Below are 18,982 nucleotides of genomic sequence, written 5' to 3'. Positions count from 1 at the left end.
CCCGCAGGTCTTACAACCATTGAATAGTACCTCACTCATCAAGTTTTCCTTCTGACTTAACTGGGACTGTCCAAAATGAGGGAAGTCAGGGAGATTTTGGCTCCCTCCAAAGAAGAGCTTTCAGGATCTGGAGCAAGTTCATTACTGAGCGTTCTTACCATATAAAGTCTCGTTTTCCCTCAACCTTTACTTTCAGCTTCCATGAACATTCACTGTAGCTGTCTTAAAGGCTTACAATTTTCTTGTGATTTTGAGCATATCAAATTCTGGGGGCAAATTCTGACTGTGTTTGTTCCAGTTGGTTTGGAATATCTTCACTGATTTCTCAATCATGGAGTGACTCCAGACTTACCACTGTGTATCAGAGACTGCACCGTTCCAGTGACTCAAATCCCATTTTTGACTAATGGGAGTTGGTCTGCATAGGAATGTTTTGGGAAGTAAGCTCAGATATGGATATTTTGGTTTGGGAAGTAAGCTCAGATGTGGCTATTTTGTGAACGTACTCTTTATGGAAAAGCTAGTACACAATAGTGCAGTAAGTATAAGATAGCTTACTCCGTTCTCAGGAGGGTAAGACGCACATACATCGTTCTTACTAGATTCCTTTGCAAAAATTTCTCTAATTATACAAGCCATGTGCATCTAAAATGATGCAAAGGGACACCGAAAATCTAAGACCATTTTCTATGGAATTGAGTTAAGGTGAGTCCTGTTGTTGAGAATAAAATCTGTTTACTCAATTTAAGTTGCAAGTTGAAAAAGACGTCATTTTAAGTCAGACACCTCAAGTTCTAATAGGTGAATTCAAAAAGCAAATAATAGAGGAGAAAACAAGGTTACTTACTAAAGCTAGAGTTCTCAAAATAGCTAACCTCTACAGACTGGCTTTTCCTTTGTACCTTTGTCTTTGGGACTGTGCTCTAATAGGCAATTGGGACTTGAAGATACAAGGTATTCATATCTCCCTTTATAGATCTGTCTTTCATAACTGGAGGCCAGATTTAGTAAAGGGCAGACATACCTAGAAGTGAATTTAGTATTTATTTCTCTATGTCTAAAACAGCAATTCTGAAAAGCCTGAAAGTTCTACCGCTGCAGTGGCAGAGTGTAACTTAGTTCTGACAAAGCGGTAGAGCTTGGCACCTTGCGTAATGGTGAACCTAATCAGCAGGCAGAAGTGAGGCATTCTTGCTTGTCCAAGCTCTGATGAGCTTGATCCCATGGGTGCTGTCAGAGCATCCTCAGAGCCTAACACACACTTATAATTTTGGACTTCTCACAAAACACGGTGGCACCTGCCACCTTCTTTTAAACCAAAGCTGAAGGTGCGTCAACCTTATTTCTAGACCTCTTGCACTTAACTCCCAGGAAAATGCCCTGACTACAGTCTGTGGGAGCTAAAAGTAGGACGGACATCATCTTTTTCAGTCACTTACTTGCTGTTTTCTTCCATCTCATCCTCAACTAGCACATTCACAGCACCTCCCAGTGCAGCACTGCAGCTGCCAAGACATTCAAGGACTGCACATGCTGGGTAAGCCAGAAGGGCAAACCTGCCACTTACAGGAAGGGTCTCCTAACAGAAGAGAAGCTGTGTCCCAGCCCGGCAACTGGAAGCTCTGCCCCATGCTCAAGGATCACCACAAATAGCCATATTCTCCCCGGCAGATGTAGAGCAACGCAGCTTTTTGTCTGTGACGTGACCTGAAGCTGTAAGGTGGCTGTGAGGAAGGATGTGGCCCATTGCCGTCATCTGACGCCATGGGCAGAGTATCATGCACAAGGGAGCAAAATGGTGTAGAGGCCTGCACTGTACTTGGGTTTCAAGCAGTGCCAGTGCGGGATAAACACTGAAGACTGTTAAAGATGTTCCTTGGTAGTAAGGAGAATTTGTATTCTAGTCTGTGCTCCCATGATTTTTTCTGTCTTTTAAGCAGATAAAACACATGAAGATGTAGGGGAGCAGAGACTCAGAACTCACGTAAATGCTGAGTGTTCTTCAGCATTCTGCATCTTCAGCCAGGTGAGCTCTACATTCTAGGGTGGTTTGGCTTCCATTTTGATGTACCTTCTGCATCCAGCACTCCATTCTGGTTCCCAAATGCCAACCTGGAAGAGGATACCAAAAAGTAAGGTGTTGCTGTCCTCCACTCTTCTGCTCTTCTCTTCTGTGCACGAGCAGCATTCCACTATGGTTAGATTGCAGGGGGTTTGTTCCTCTAAATCTAACTCGGGAATAATGGAGTATTCCAGCCATAGGTAAGCCTATTTATCTGTAGCAATGGTTGAAATAACCATGCTGGTTTACACTCCTATTTTGAGCTACAGAAACCTTTTACATCAGAAATTGAAGTGAAGGAAAACAACATATGTAGCCAGAGAGATTTGGGGACTGAATTATATTGGCAGGGTCCCTTTAGAAATGCTGCAGCATCAGAGCTGACCTTGTTCAGGCAATTCAGTGTTTCTGCAAGTGTTCTCTAACTTCATGCCCTTCTCTTGCCCCGTTTTGTCCTTCTGATAGCAGAATACTGCTATCACTGTTGGACGTAAAAAGCTTTTCAGACTTCTTCTATGAAAGCAATTCTCTTGGGGAGTAATCAGCCAGAGGATCCAGCTGTTAGCTACATGTATGGAAGCAGGGACTGTGGGGATATTGAAAAGCCTACAAAACCTAAGTTTTAACTCTTTTTTTGGCAGTTGCTGTTACCTTTGCTTCACTCCATATTTTCTCATAACCTCTTCTTACTCCTTTTTTTCAGTGTTTCTGCTTCTTGCTCTTTTTTAATGTCGTACCCCGTCTACAAACAGTAATGAAATTAATATCAATTTTGCTGAAGTTGTATTAACTATTTGGAAACTCTTCAGGGCAGGGCCCTAAATGTACTTACAGCAAGCCCATGGGGATCCACTTGCCTTTAGATCTGTGGTATTACTGTAATAAGCATGATTAACAAGAATAATGAATGCTTTGAATATTATTTTTTTTTTATGTTTTAGGAAACATCTTTAAAATCTTTCATTCAACCTCTTACTGATGTTTTAAGTGAATCACTTATTAAATAGGTGTACCAGTATTTATTATCTCTGAAAAATACTGTGTACGTTACTTAATGCTCTTACATCATACTTCAGTCTTCCAAGGGAAGGCATAATATACAAATATTATATTTTATTATTGCTATAGTATTTTCTAAATAAAGCATGTGAAGGTTACATTTTTAACATATTGGTTTCCTAAATTGTTTCTTAAGCAACTGATTTTAAATGTCAATTTGCTGGAATTTTAGGCCCTAACACGTAACAGAGCGTAGCAACTCCTGTATGTATCTTGGCGTGTCACAAGTGGAATCAGTCAATAAGCTCTTCCTGAGTGGTATTAATTTACATCTGTACATAGTGCTTTAAAAGGGGATTTAGAACTAAATTTTAAGAGGTATTTAAAGACTTACAAGTGCAGCTAATTATGAGTCTTTCATGTCACGCTAATGAGCCTATGCCCGCAAAAATTAGGGTACCAGAGAAGCGTACATGGGTTTAAAATTAATGTTAGACCAATCCAAAACGATTTTTTCATTTCAGTAATTCTGAGAGAAAACTTCTTTCTTGGCAAAATTCTGCAAAAAACACATTTGTTGAAAAAAAAGTATACAGAAGGTTCATGCCTATCTTCACAGAGGTGATTGAAAGTTGCAGTTGCAGTGATCTATAATGAAGATGGTCAAGAAGAGCACTTTCATGTCCCATTTAGGCCTACTGCTTTGAGATCTGTCTCACCGTCATATTTCAATAATTTTCTGCTCTCAGTTTCTACAGAAACACAGCTGAGGCCAAAGCTGAGTTTAGTCATGAGTTTTAAGTGCTTCTTCCTGATAATTTTCTTCAATACCATTTGATTAAGAAATCCCACATGGCTGTAATTTTTAGCGTTCGACACTCTTCTTACCTTTGTTCCATATAGCTTTGGTTATATTGTTTCCAGAAAGTTACTTCTGATTCTCTCTGAAGTTCTTATAAATCCAGACTATTTTAGCAATATGTTCATACACCTGAAGAGAAATGAGAACATGAGATAATGAAGTTGAGCATTAGAAAAAGATTTCAACATTGGCTCTTATAATTCCCTCTTATAATTCCATGCATACTGGATTTTTGCTTCTGTTTTCTTAATTCTTTTTTTAAGTTTTGTTTTGAAATTTTCCTATTAACATAAATATTTTTACTAATTCTCAGTAGTTCTCAACATTCTGAAACGCTTTAATTAGAAAAAACAATTTTGACTCTGTGCCCCGTACTGAAATCAGCCAGTGCAGTTGCTAAGTTAATTGGACAGGACATGCAATTAAGTGCACATCCTTCTCACGACTAATGTCCCATCATGCCCCTTCAAGTGCTAGACTTCCTGCAGAATCATCTAAGAAAAGACTCCATATTTATTGTGAACTTCGGTGCATGGATGTTTGCTCTAGTAAGATGTCGAGTACCAAACTGTAAAGGATAACTGCTCTCAACAGCATTATCAGTAACTTGCAAGATCAGTCTCCAGCCAAGGGAGATCTCAGATCTGTCAGGCTTACACAGGAAAAGTTCCCACCAAATCCAAATTCACTACAAGGTGTATAAAATTTGGTTTAGTTTTTCTAATTGCTGTATAATTCTGTTTAATAACAATTAAATATTTGAAACCATTGTCTGGGCATTAAGGTCTCACCTGAACAAAGCATTAAATTAATCATTCCTTAATCAGGAATCCTTACAGTGCTATCAAATAAATTAAATGATGTTTAAATGTTTTTAAATTAAACATATACGGAAGTGCTGGCTGTTTCTGAATACTATTTCCTCTTTGCTGGGTACATTTGCAGATCTACATTTAGATTTTCTACATAATTTTTTACTATAAGCTTAATAATACACTCAGTTATTTGTATATGAACAATTATTCGCTGTAGTTCTTGCCTTTCTCTCTTACGTTCCCTTTTTTACCTTGCTGTTCTTATCTTTCATGTGAATACTTTCTGCATGAGCATTTCCTGTGAGCATAGGAATTTGGCATAAGAATTCAAATACTGTCATGTTATATTAAATTATGTGCTCGAAGTTGGTGAAGAAACTACTTTCCCACTGCAGAAGAAAACAAGTTTGCATTTATTGGGTGAGCAAAGAAAAGCTGACATTTTGTACCTCTGTCTGTCATGGCAGGACAGATCATTGCAAACGTGCCGTCCGTAACCTTGCCAGCATGTCAGATGTTTAAGTGGCAAAATATTTAAAAGTGCCTTGTTTATACAGCGGCCTCCAATTACTTCCGTTAGTTCTGGAGCTGTTGCTGTGGTCCAGCAGATCTATCCACCCATATGCATTTACACCCTTACTTCCATAAAACCCCAACACCAACAAATCAGAGATTGATACTTGGAGGTAGCGCGACGGCTGCGACCGTAGCCCTACACACAGGGTGAGCCATGTGAGGCTGTGTGCTGAGGCAGCAGTCCCTTCGTGCAGGTTGAAGAACACCAAAGTCATGGGCATTCCAAAGTCTGGGCATTTAATTTAGCTGCAGATTTACCCAATGTAGTGTACAGCCATGCTACTCATTTTACATACTTCAAGACATGGAAGTGAGTATTATGTCTGTGCAGCTGCTAATGCAGGGTGCTGGATGCCCAAGGAAGACTTTGCGAAGGAATCCTTGCTTCCCAAGCAGAAATAGGCATTTCAAAGAGAAAAAAAAAGTAACACCAGTTCACAAAGTCAAGTGGAGACTAGGGCAGGTTTCAAAAATCCACAGTGAAAAAAACCACAAAGTTCTTTATGCTAAAATACTGCTTCCTGAACACATTTTATCAACAGATGGTTTTAAAAAATTCTTTCTCCATATATGAATTTAAACATTTCAGGAAGCTAATCTATTTCTTTTTTCTCTTTCTATTTTTTTTTTTTTTTTTACACATTCAAGTTTTCTCACAGTCTCTCAGCTGTGATTTTTAACTTAACTACTCATACAGATTTGATCTGTGAAATATCTGGTGGGGTTGTGCGACATACTTCTACTGACAATGTACCACAAATTCTTTTTCACTTGGAATACTTTTATATGGAGGTATTTGGATATTTGTTTTTAAAAAAGCACTCCAGGGCATAAGAATCACCTGTTGAAAGTATTCCTGGAAGCATTTGATACATCCAGAATCCCATACATTACCTTATTCTGAGCAACCTAGTGAAGATCTGCTTGTTGGACTATTTTCCTTCCATTTTAGAATTTTACTAATCAAATCGTTTGACTAAATTTAAAAAAAAAAAAAAAAGGACTGTGAGAATATATGGCTCTTTTCAGTGATTTTTAATACAATACAGCACTTATCCAAATCCCAGTGAAGCTTACAGAACATTTTCCCTTTAGTTTCAGTAGACCTTAGACCAAAGTGTTTTGTAATCCTTTTGATGAAATGCAAATACATTGTTCCTTACTCCTTCTCATTTTACCATTTCTTCACATCTGCTCTGTTTTTCTCATTTTGAAATACCAAAAACCAGAAATCTAAGTTGCAAACAGATAACAGGTATCCGTATCACACAAGCGCTTTGTGGAATGCCCTTTGGAATAAATTTTGTATTGAAATGTATATTCAAAGTAGGTAGTACAGACGGAAAAAAATGGAAGAGAGAAGTGTCATAAATCAAAGCAGTCATCTGGTTTAGTGTCCTGTGAATGGTCAACAGCAGATGGCATCACTTGCCTGCAGCACAGTTCCTTCTAAATCCCATATGTTAGTAGTTTGTTGTGACCTAGATCCGACAGCACCAAATACCCGAAGCATTTCATTCATTTTCAAGCCTTTCTGGGAAGTCTGACCCTGTTTGTCCACACAGATCAGAACAAATTCCATAGATCATCCCAGATGAGATACTTGTTTTGATAGTTTTCACACGTTCTTTTTCCAACTATTAACTGAAGGAACTACTCAGGAGTGTAGGTATGAATTCTTGCCATTTAAGTTTTGCAGACTTTTCAAAGACAGAGTTTATAAATAATTTGTTAGTGAGTAGTAAGTGATAAAGGGACATTTTAAAGAACTTAGAAGCTTAAGTAAAATCAAAGGGGAAATCCATAGGCAGCATGGGTCTGCTAGTCAAGTTACAAGAGGCAATATGGAGGTATATTGGGCTTGAGCCTGTTGGCTGGCACAGAGCTGTCTGTGCCTCTCACTACTGGTTTATCACAGAAATTCATTTGAGAACAACCTGCAGATGCTGACAAGGGAGGGTGCTGAATAGGAATTTCTTTGGGAAACTTAAAAAAATGTTGCATATACAACTAATCTGACTGCCTTCTCCTTGGTTAGCACAGTTCTTTTCTGGAAGGTCTGTGTCATGGTTTGGGTTTGTCTATTATTTAGTAGTGTCTGTCATGTAATTTGAGGCAGTGAGGCTATGCTATTTTTTGTCCTGCTGAGGCTAGAGCTAAACAAGGCTGGCTTGAGAAGTCACCCAAAGATTTCTTTCCTTTTAACCTGACACCACCTCTTCTCAACAGGGAGCCTGATAGCGTGCAGAGAGAAAGGGCCTGTTCTGCTCATCTTTGGCCAGTGCAGAGGTCTCACGGGTTTCCCTAAAGTAAAGGCAAGGGACAGCCAGCTGAAGGAAGGGACTGCGGAAGGGGTTCTTAGCTTCTGCAGAGGTTTGGTGGTGGAGCCCTGCATTCATTTTTTTAATATTTTAACAGTAATTCAAAAGCATGTGCAATTTCACTTGGAATTCCGAGTGCTTAGAAGTATCCAGTCGGGGATTTTAAGCATAGCTGGTGTGGTGGTTTAGCCTTGGCCAACAGCAAGACTCCCACCCAGCTGCTTGCTTCCTCACTCCTCAGCGGGACACAGGGAGAAAACAGGAAGAATAGGAACGAGAAGGCTGGGGGTAGGACAGAGACAGGGACATTGCTTACCAACTACTGTTGAGGGCAAAGCAGGCTTGACTTGGGGAAGATTAACCTAATGCATTGCCAATTAACATAAAAGTAATTACTAATTTGGGTAATGGGAAGCAAAAAGATAGACATTAAAACAACATGTTTTCTCCCCCCGTTGCGCGTGCTCAACGTCATTCCAGACTCCTCTACCCCAGGCAGTGCAGGAAGGATGGGGAACAGGGGGTTACAGTAAGTCCGTAACAGTTCCACTTTGCCTTTCCTTCCTCCTCACACTTTGCTCTAGCGTGGGCTCTTCCACAGGCTGCAGTCCTGTCAGGAAAATCTGCTCCAGTATAGGCTCTCCACAGGTGGCAGTTCCTTCAGGAATATCCATCTGCTCTGGTGTGCTCCTCTCTGCAGGCTGCAGGGAATATCTGCTCTGCCGTGGAGAACCTTCTCCTCCTTTCTCTCACCTCGATGTCACCTCTCATTTCTCACTCTTTTTGTTCCCTCTTCCTCTCTCCCTGTGGTGTTTTCTGCCCTTTTTTAAAATGTGTTTTCAGAGAGGTGCCACACACACACTTGGCTGATGGGCTGAGTTGTGACCGGCCATGGGTCCCTTGGAGACCCGGCAGGAGCTGTCTAGGACCGGCCATGTCTGGCACAGGGCAGCCGCTCGCCTCCTCCCATGGAGGGCACCCTGTAGCCCTCATGGCTACTGAAATCTAGCCACCTACACCCAATACACCTAGTCTTACCTAAGGCGGAGCGAGTTTGAATAAAAATTCTTCTATTAGTGCTGTTTTACTCAAGTCCAAGAAGTTCAACCAAGTGATTGTCAATGGGTTTGTCCTCTGGTAGAACAGTTTGGATCGTCCTCTGCTAATTTACTTCTTGCCCACTCTTGAGTTAACACAGCCAGTAAAATTCACTTCTGAGGGAACAAATGTAGAAAATTCCGGTCTGTGATTCTGGTTGTTTAAAAAAATAGGTTTTCTGACTAGCACCTGCAAATACTGGATATGCTGCTAAGTACGTGCACACTTAAAAAGAATACGTGTGATACTTTTTCTCCTGGTAATATAAAAACAGGGGTGTGGAAGAATCACAGTATTAATTAATTAGTAATTAATTAGTAATTAATTAATGAATCCATTTTAAGGTAAGGTCACTGCATGTGTAGTAATTATCTCATAGAGTGAGTTTCCAAAAGAATTTTAGAACTTCAACATAAAAAAAAACATTAGAAGATTTCAACAATATCAGTGATGCTATGTTTTTTCCTTTGGGGGTATTTTTGAAAGAGGGGAGCCCACCAGGAGAAGGAAACAAAAGCGTATTCAAAATGACTGTGATTTGCAGAACGTGCATGGCCCTTGGTTTATCCGATAACTTCTATGGAAGTCAGTGAGGTTTTCTTGAATGGATAAGAAAAGTATATCTATCGTACTGTTATAGTTGTAACTAAATTGTTCTAGCATGGAAATATCTAAACTGCAATCAACTTGGGGGTTAGAAACATCTCTACAATGTGAGTTACTGCATTGTGGTTTTGTTCTACTTGTATTATCATATACCCAGATTGACTCTATGAGCCGTATCAGAGTATTTGGAGATTCACACTGGTCTAACTACACAAAATCTGATCACATCTTCTGCTACTGAGAGCGCTGTGGCAACTGCTTCAAAACAACAATCTAATTTAATAAAAACAACATTGCAACTATTTATGGGTCTACTAGAAAGAACTAGCCCTGCTTTTCCTCTGCCTGGGCTGGGATATTGTGTAGCAGTCATATCACAGTGTTACAGCGCATTAGTAGAGAACAAAAAAACAACACATGATACTGAAACTGACAGCAATTTGTGTGAAACAAAATGAAAAAGGAACAAAAAAAAAAAAAACCAGCAGATGGGAGGAACACAAGAATTTTCTCAAGATCTTTTTAGAAAAAAACATTGTCATTGGATGACTTTCCTACTTGAATTCAAAATGAATCAGAAAATCTTTTGTTACCTTTAAAAATGAATGGTGAAGTGATAAAGAAATAAATGGTGTGTTTAAGATAGAAAAGCAGAGGCAGGTTTCGTAGGCTGTTGCACCTGAGCTATAATCAGAGGGGCCTCTTGCCCTCATTATTTAAGGGGATTGAGCGTATCTCCTTTGCTGTGTTTGTCACATTTTTCATTCTGGCAGAACCATCATGTCTGAGGTAGTTCTTGCTTCTGGATCCTCTTTGTAGCTGCTATATATTTCTAAACTGCAGTGTTTCTGATCCTAAATTAAAAGACAAGCTACAGGGTAATATTTTTGGACAGTGATTTTCCACAGCCTGTCAAGCCAATTTACATTCCTTTTCATGGGAAGTGCATATATGGGGCTTAAGGTAGGATTTGATTAATTCATTTTCACTTCTGATTTGCCAAAGGTTTATTTTCCTATAGCTTTTGAGGAAAAGCAGTCTTCATTATGTGTCTAGATAGTTCTTTCAGCTCATAGTATTTTAGAACTATTGATGCTGTTCATAAAAATGATATTTTTCCTTAGCATAGAATTCGTCAAAACAATACTTTTAAAAGGTGTTTCAAACCTTTCATATAACTTAGTTACTCTTTTAACCAGAGATAATATAACTGTATGTGTTTTCAAATGTTGTTGATAAAGCTGCTCTGTTATAAATATGTGATTAAAATTTTTAAGTTAAATTCAGAATTAGACCATACTCTTTGTTAACTTTTGGTAGTCTTAAGTTTCACTAATTTCAATGGAACTATGAATGTTGGACACCTGTGGGAATTCAGAAAAACCTGAAGGCATTTTTCAGTTGTAACCAACATTTGGCAGTACAATAAAATAATTTTTGGAAAAAAAATCAAAATTTTAAATGGCATTTTCACTCTTTACCTTTGTTAAGGAGGAACATTTTAATCATGTTTATTCTTGTATTTAAAAAATGTTCATTCATCTTTCTTACGTATACTGGGTACTACATGGTTGGTATAAGAGCTCCCTCTATAGGTTTTATTTTAAATATCAGTGTAGGAAAATACAAAGGAAAGGAAATTCTACCTCTTATCAGTACTTCATAAACATATTCAGTTGAACAACATTACCTGAATTTTAAAAAACAGGAAAGAAAACCATTGATTTTAGCAGTGGTTAAAGTATGAAAATGTACTGTTATGGATTTATTTAAGCTGAATTCACAAAAATTTATACTTCTAATTTTAATAGCAGATTGATAAACTGTGTAACTAAGCTACTGTTATAAAAAGGAATAAGCCAGCGTTTTCTTTTTTGTAACTACGTTTAATACATGTAGATATCAGAGCTCTCAAACTGCAGAAGTATGGCTCACACAGGAGTACGAGTTTCTCATCAGCTGAGTAGTATTCACGCCTTTGAATAAGGACTTCTACCCTTTATGGCACCTTAGTGGTATAACGTTCAATTGACAACTACAGAAATTTCTAGTATGGGAGCGACAGGATATTTGAAACTACTTAATATACAGCTATCAGTATAATTTAGCAGAGAGAGAAAAAAGGAAAATCAGAGCCAAATGATCTGCCAGATTTCCCTAGACAACAGCAAGTGTTTCTAAGTCAAATAAGTTATCCTACAGACCTCATGATGGGAAATGTGGTTGTTGGTAGTAATGAGCTAACCGTCTGGGTTTCTTTCATCCAGAGTTTTTATTATTAAAAACAAAACAAAAAAATCTCTGTATGAAGGAACCCATTCTCTTAGTTCTATTTGAAGAGCAAAGTCTAGTGTTTTCAAGTGAAGATCAGGCAGGAGCGAAGCCTGACAGTTATTAAGCAATATGCCAGCATGTATGGACCTATAAATTTTACCCTACCCGCATAATACTTGCATGGGCACATGTACACCCATCTCACCATTTCCCCTTCCTCATGTTTGGGAACACAATGTGTCTTGCTGCTTCACTGGCAAGTCAAGAGGTGTTCTCAGAGCAGTAGAATTCCATAAATTTTATCTTTAATCCCTTCCTACGTAGGCCATTCATTGCATTCATCTTGTGAAAGGTAGCAGGGCTCCCCTGTCAGATGAAGCATTCCCCAAGAAGCCACAACCGGGTGCGTCGAAATCCTGTAAAGGTTATCAGTACCTCTTCACCTTATGTAAGTGGATAGGGAGAAGCAAGAAAATTTCTGCTCCACAATGGATGCGGGAAGTGAGCACAATTCCTGTTTACATCCCTGCGGCAGCTCTGCTCAGGAGCCAGCGATGAGGAACTGGTCTTTGCCTCAGTGCTGTGCTGGCTCTCATATGTCCAGCTGCACACAAGCTATTAAACAGCTCTGCTGAGAACACGCTTTAGCACAGTAGTTGTATGAGATGATTGTGTTATATGAGATTTCTCTTGAATGTGTAAGTGCTCTTCATAAAGAAATCAACTGGACTAACAGAAACAAAAGTAGCTGACTTGGGGGGGTAATAATACAAGTTTGCATGAATTTTTCTTTGTAAATATAAGTGAGTTTGGTATATAGCGATTTAGTAATAAACATAGCATAATCAGCATTCTGAAAGTTATGTCTGTACTAGACGCTGTTCAACATTTCTCATGGCATGACACTGAACATACAGAAATAGCAAATTACTGAGAGAAGTGAAACTGGTGACACTTTAAAGGGAGATTTTAAGACACCACACGGAATATATGTCAGGGATTATAAAAGAAATCATTATGTGCATTGGCATCAGACATATGGCTTTCAGAGAGGAAAATGAGGCCTATATACATGTATAGGAGAAAATTGTTTGATTGCAAGCTAGTGGAATTCTTGTGGTCATTATTGCAATTAAATACTAATTAAACAGTTTGAGACAATCAGTGAGTGTAGTGGCCTGGAAATAATTTCCACTATATAAACTTTGGATAATTAAAAATATTTTTCTTGGCTGTCACTGCTGTTCCTCTGGATTTGCAAATGAGAGAAGAATTTTGCCCGCAGTCCAATTACAGATGCTCCATATTCTTGAAGAAACAAGAATGGGTCAGACCACGCATATATCATAGATGTTTCTAGTTCTTATTTTATTGCTATTCATAAATACACAAGAAAAATATATTCAATTTACAACAGCAGAAAAAGCCAATTAAAATACCTATTACTGTGCTTTCCTCTTACTCTTCATGCTCATTTGTGAATAGGAAGCCACTGGTAAATTCAAATTGGCTTATGAGCCAATCGTCTTGTAGATAATTGCTGCTTTCTTACTCTGCACAATTAAAAAATCTGTCAGTAAGACCAAAAAAGTTTTAAATAAACGTTTTCACCATTTTTGCTTCTTAGAAGTTAAATAGCTATATCAGGAAAATAATGTTTTCTTACACCTGTGTGCAGACCCTCAATCTTCTTGCCAGTGACAGCTAGAAAGGAAGAAATGCATTCAACATTGTAAGTAAAGTTCCTGTAATGGCCATGACTTCTCTAAAATCTAAGAATTTCTAACGTTTGAAAAAATGCAGAGCAAAATAGGGCAACCATACTAAATCTGCTACAAGGAAATTACCTTCTTATGATGTAAATTTCCATACTCCTCTTAGTGATTAGTAGACTTGTGGTTAAAGAATCCTAGCTTTCAGAAGAGCTGGACAGATTCAGCTTTACTTGCATAAGAGAGTGGAGTAGACCTGTGTCTCCTGACCAGAAAGAGCCCTCATCGCTGAGCGGGAAGAGGTCATCCTTACCATCTGCAGTGGCTTTGTTTTTTGCAGGTTCTGCTTTGCACAGGAATGTTTATGGGGCAATGCCCTGCAGGTGGAATAGGCAAATCAATGCGTCATTTATCCATTAGTCGTTTTATAACTGTTCACCTTCAGGACAGAGGAAGCCCTGCTGAGAAAGAGAAGTTTAGGCATCTAGGAAACTCGGGCAGAAACTGAATGTGCTTGTGTGTATTTTGGTGGGGCTCCAGGACTTAGGTACCTATTACATGAAAGAAGCAATAATTTTGAAGAGCTAAATTTTAGACCCAGGTGCTAAACATGGAAGGTAAATGGAATTGTACACTCCTGAATCTTTTTGTAATCCCTCTATTGGTAAGGTCAGCTCAAAGTAATTACTGTATGTGTGCTCATGGAGGAACGAGCTGCAACAATATGTGGCGCAGATAATGGGGGAGCGAAAAAAGCTGTATCTTCATCTACTGCAGTAATTCCATGGTGCTGAACTTGGGAACAGCGTTCAAAGCACATGTAAGAATACGTGACACTAAGGGGTGTAAAAATTTCATCTGTAAGCTAAAAGGACAAATCAGGATAGTAAAAGCCTCCAAGAGGCCTAAGAACTATGTATCACGTAGTTCTTAAATTTAGCCTTCAGAAAAATAAAACCAGGTATATAAGACCCAAAGTTCAGAAAGTTAAAATACTATTCCAGAGGAAGAAAATGTGGTGTGCTGTACTTCCGCTATATTTGGCTAGTTGCTTGTTCATGCTGAATTTGGTTAGATGAATTGTGTAAGGTTACATTTACTCCAGAGACTGCCTCTTACATCAAACATCAGAAACCTATTCTGCTGTAAGATTCATCCAATTTTGTAGTAACTCTTTTCCAGAAAATGTTGAAATCATTATCAGTACATGCAAAATGAAGGACTAGATGCTGGTCTTGAAAATGCTGATATGATCTAGAAATAACAGTCTACTTCTGAAGAACTGCTCCTGAATTATATTAAAACAAATTAAATTTCTATCTGGGCTATATGTGTTTTATCTTCTTTGGTTAATACCAATATGATTACACTAAAAACCGTTCTTGCCATCTGCCAATTTGAAAATAAATGCTGTTAAATTTATGGTTATTGTTTATGCAGAGAGAACAGTCCGTTTCTAATCAGCTAAGTGATCACAGACCTAACAGCTGCAATTCATACAACAAATAGATTGGTTAAAAATGAAAGAAACAGCAAACACAACTGCAGAGAATGTTAAGATTTAACTCTTGTTAAACCAGGACTAGATACTATGGATTAATGCAAGATAAAAAGTACTAGATACTTAATGCAAGGTAAAAAGTAGAAAATATACAAAGTAGAACTTCTAACTGTCTGAGGAGTCTGCAATTAAGTACAGTTTTTAAGAAATCAAATTCAGTTTATCCCAAAATATTTTTGTGTGCATGTATGTGTGTTGTAATGCTGTGTGTCTTCTAAGCATAATTTTCAGCATTTCAGAACTAGAATTCTTTATTTTGTTATAATACTGCTTATGCAGTTACTAAAAACATGTATGTTCCAATACTTTGAAAATAATGCGATTTCAATACAGATTCATTTATAGGAAAAACATGGTTTTGTATGCAGTTAAGGACTTCGAATAAACAAAAAAAAAATCTGTCAGGTAGCTAATTTTTCAGGAAAATTATTGAGGGTCTTGAGGCTATCAAATGTTTTCCAAATTGGAATCACTGAGAATAGGAAGAAATATTATAGGATGCATCTGAAAAGACATTGTCAGAGTAGGTGAACCCTTTTTGTTGTGCCACCATAGCTTTATTCTGTACTTACGGTAAGATGCAAGGAATGCCATGCCATGCATGGTATAATTTTTCAACCATCACAAACTTCACTTTCAAAGTAGAAAAGTACATGTGGCTTAAGAGAAATGCACATATTCCAACTGAAAGAAATAAAGCTCCTAGGATGAGCAGGTTTATTATCATGTGTATTGTATTGCTCCTGGAGTAACACAGACCACAGCAATTTTAATTTGTACTCTGTCATTTCCTGCCTTTCTGATGAGTTCTGCTTTGTAATTGATTGGCAGGTGGGACTGATCTTCCTTCTGACTAAGTCCCGCATGATTTCTTTTCAATCTTCATCCTTTTCCACCCTTGTCTTGTTTCGGTTTTTGGCTGCGTCTTTTGCTTGTTTAAGCATTCTTGATTGTACAGCTTACCACAACTGTGTTTCCTAGCAGTTTTCATTGGCAGTAGTCTTCCTTCATATGCTGTGGAAGTTCTAAGGTTGCTCTTCCCTTTTAGGAAGGTTCTCACCAGTTCTGTAAAACCTTCATGGTCCCATTTGGTTTCTGATGTCACTTGGAGGGACAGGAACCCCTGAGGACCTTGGAAAAACCATACAGTTTCTTCCTCATTGGAAGCAGATTATGGCAAATCCTTGCATCAGATATTCCTTTGAGATTGCTCCTTTCTTCTGCTCACTGAGCCACATGCATCAGGGCCTACCTTATACTGGCCCTATTTTCTTACCCTGGCATATGACTAAGTATATTCTTCCTTGGCATCACTGAAATCAGTGGCAGAAGGTGCACACGTTCTAGGCAATGTATGGTCTCCTTTGTTAGAAATAGTGGTGAACCTCAAGTACAAGAATTGACAGGTTTTTGTATGCAGTATTCATTTGAACTGAACTCCAGTAAGATCTTACCAGCACAAACTGATAGGATTTTCCTTAAAATAGAGTTTTTAAGCTTTGTTCGTTACAAAAGAGCTGGACTTAACATTTTGACTGGACCCTGGATCTAGGTATAAGTAATGACCTCTTACCTTAGAGAGAATCTATTTCACTGGTTTAAATAGACGTTGCCTGCTCTAGGTCTCCAAACTTTTGGCCTAGATTGATACTAAGAAATTATTTGACCATAGCAGCCCGATCTAGTGTCGCTGCAAATAATTTATCAGGTAAGTTGCTTTGGTTCCCGAGCAGAAATCCACAAGTCTAATCTTGTTTCGTATACAGGAGGTATCCTGTATATGAAGCGTCAGTTTAACCATAGGAAATTCAATCACTGTAAAGAATGCTGGCAATCTTTTTATTGTGAAAGCTTCGTTTATGTTACAGGCTACAGATCTGAAAGGCTGCTGAAAAATTCTTTTCATTGCTTAGCAGTAGTATTCAGAAATGCCTTATGCTCAGGTTATTTAGAAAAGCATGTTCCTCTAGTTGTTATAAAATCCAGTTTGGGGGGTTATCTTACCATTTAACATGCTATGCAGCAAACAAGTAGCAAAAATGTCTGAACATGAAGTGGCTGAAATCCTAACTGTTCAATCTCATTACCACTTACTGCCCTATTGAAAGTACCTTTGGAAGGAGCATTGGAAACCTAATTCTCAGGTATGACTGGATAAATCACTTTGTTAGCACCCATAGAAACAGTTACATCTGTTTATACCCATGCAGCATTCTCAGCCTACAAAAGTGAGGTTTAATGTCTGATTTTACAGCCAGGCATGAGAATTGGTTCCTGGATCTGGATAAACTATTTTCTTGGTGTCCTAAGCAATTAATTGAAGGTGTAGGATTACTCTTGATTTCAGTTTTTGTTTTCGAGGTTGTTATTACTTTTCTGTAAAAAATCTTGAATATCCCATTCTCCTCACAGTGCAGTATCACATGACTACTGATTGAAACACAGGGCAAAAAGAAATCCAAGCAGAAACTATAGAGCCAAAAAACTACAACTGACTTGTTTCTGATGAGAGTTTCTTCAAAGTAGGGTTGATTGTGCCTGATCCAGGATTGGTAACTGGGACAGTGACTGTGAAAGTGGCCTTGCAGTCTCCTGCAGCTGCACCAGGACCAAGGGTACCTGCAACTGGATGGCAAAAGAACCCTTCAATCTACCAGAAAATACTTATGCAAAGTTTTTAAAGAGGAGAAAAGGTCCAGTCACTTATTTACCCCTTTTCCAAAAACGGGCGGAGAATAAGGACATGCAATCTTACCAAAGACAGCCAAAGTTTAATTGTTTGAAGCCTAGAGCTTTTTAGAGATAAGAATTGTTTGTAAATACAGTTTGGTAAAAACAGTTTTTTTTATCATATACACATAGCTTAATAGTTTATGAAGCAGATTATAATGTGGTTGCTTTCAATAGTAGGGAAGTGGATTTAATGACCCTCACATCCTTCCAGTCCCATTCCTAACTAAATTTTTTCTCTTTTCCTGCAGCCCAGAAGATGGTGAAATTCATCCTGAAATTTGTAGACTGTACATCCAGTTGCAGTGTTGCTTAGAAATGTACACAACAGAAATGCTTAAGTCCATATGTCTGCTAGGATCACTGCAGTTTCATCGGAAAGGTATTGAATTGAACAATTGCTGATTTAAAAAAAAGAACAGTCTTTTGGGGCGTGCATGGGTATTCATGAAAGACGAAAGCTGTATTTCTGTTCCATTATCATCATTTTACAGAATTGTGTCATATCAGGCATGTGCCAGTAATGTCCTTGTAGTTTAGAAGTCTAATTTTTTTTTTTAAAAGACCAGTCCCAAAATTTTTAGCTGTCATTAGTCGGATCAGTGAGTAAACTATGGATCATTTTATTAGAGGTATTTGTTGGGTATGATATTTGAGGGCGGGTGTTTGGTAGAACAATATGGCATGGTTTTACTACTAAACTGATCCCTTGGTATCCCTGTCGTTATTTATCCAGCAATGTCAGCTCATAGCAAAAGGTGGGTAAATGTGGTTAAAAAGCTGCCCACCTTTATAAAACTAGATACTAGATTCAGAACTGAAATTTATCTCATAGAGTATTTTTACACACAAAGGAGGTGTCCTTGGTTCAGTGAAAATGCATCTCTGTAATGATTTCATATTTGATTAGCCACCTACTGAAAGGAGGATGTAGAAATGCAGATAATTCTCTGAATAGGTTACTTAGTAACCTCATTACTCAGTGACAGCACACACTGATTGGAACTGTATCTGTGCTAATTGTAACTACTTTTTCCCCAGATAATACCTCTGCAGAATATACTAGGTAAAGACAAGACAAGGTTCTGTAATGAAGGTCTTGTAATGAACCTTACGTGTTTCCTGTCACGCTGAAAGATCCCGTAATGTATTTTTCACATCTAGCTATAGGATACAGCTAAAGCCAGTGATATTTTTAGTATGGAAATAAAAATTAGAGGTTTATAACTGCTCATTTGAGCTTCTCAGTGATTTTTCTCAGGTCAAAAAGAAATCTATAAAATAGAAAGAGACAGAATTAACAGAGCCATTGTATAACAAGATACCAGTAACTGCTGAAGTGAATCATCATGTTTTGAGACAGATT

The 18,982-nt window shown here is 38.2% G+C and overlaps 1 protein-coding gene across 1 annotated transcript in view; it reads left to right on the top strand.

The window, feature by feature from the left end:
• RGS7BP (regulator of G protein signaling 7 binding protein) overlaps positions 1-18,982 on the top strand; it is a gene marked incomplete at its 5' end in the record, with an annotated part of 39,941 nt that overhangs the window by 9,259 nt on the left and 11,700 nt on the right. The window contains one exon of the mRNA XM_082497754.1: positions 17,868-17,998. Coding sequence (XP_082353880.1) covers positions 17,868-17,998 — 131 coding nt within the window. The remainder of the gene's footprint in view (positions 1-17,867; positions 17,999-18,982) is intronic.

Source organism: Vanellus vanellus (genome assembly GCF_965231255.1).
Source record: "Vanellus vanellus genome assembly, chromosome: Z".
Lineage (NCBI taxonomy): Eukaryota > Metazoa > Chordata > Aves > Charadriiformes > Charadriidae > Vanellus > Vanellus vanellus.
Note: the sequence above shows the minus strand (reverse complement) of the source record. Positions and strands in the feature narration are given on the sequence as shown.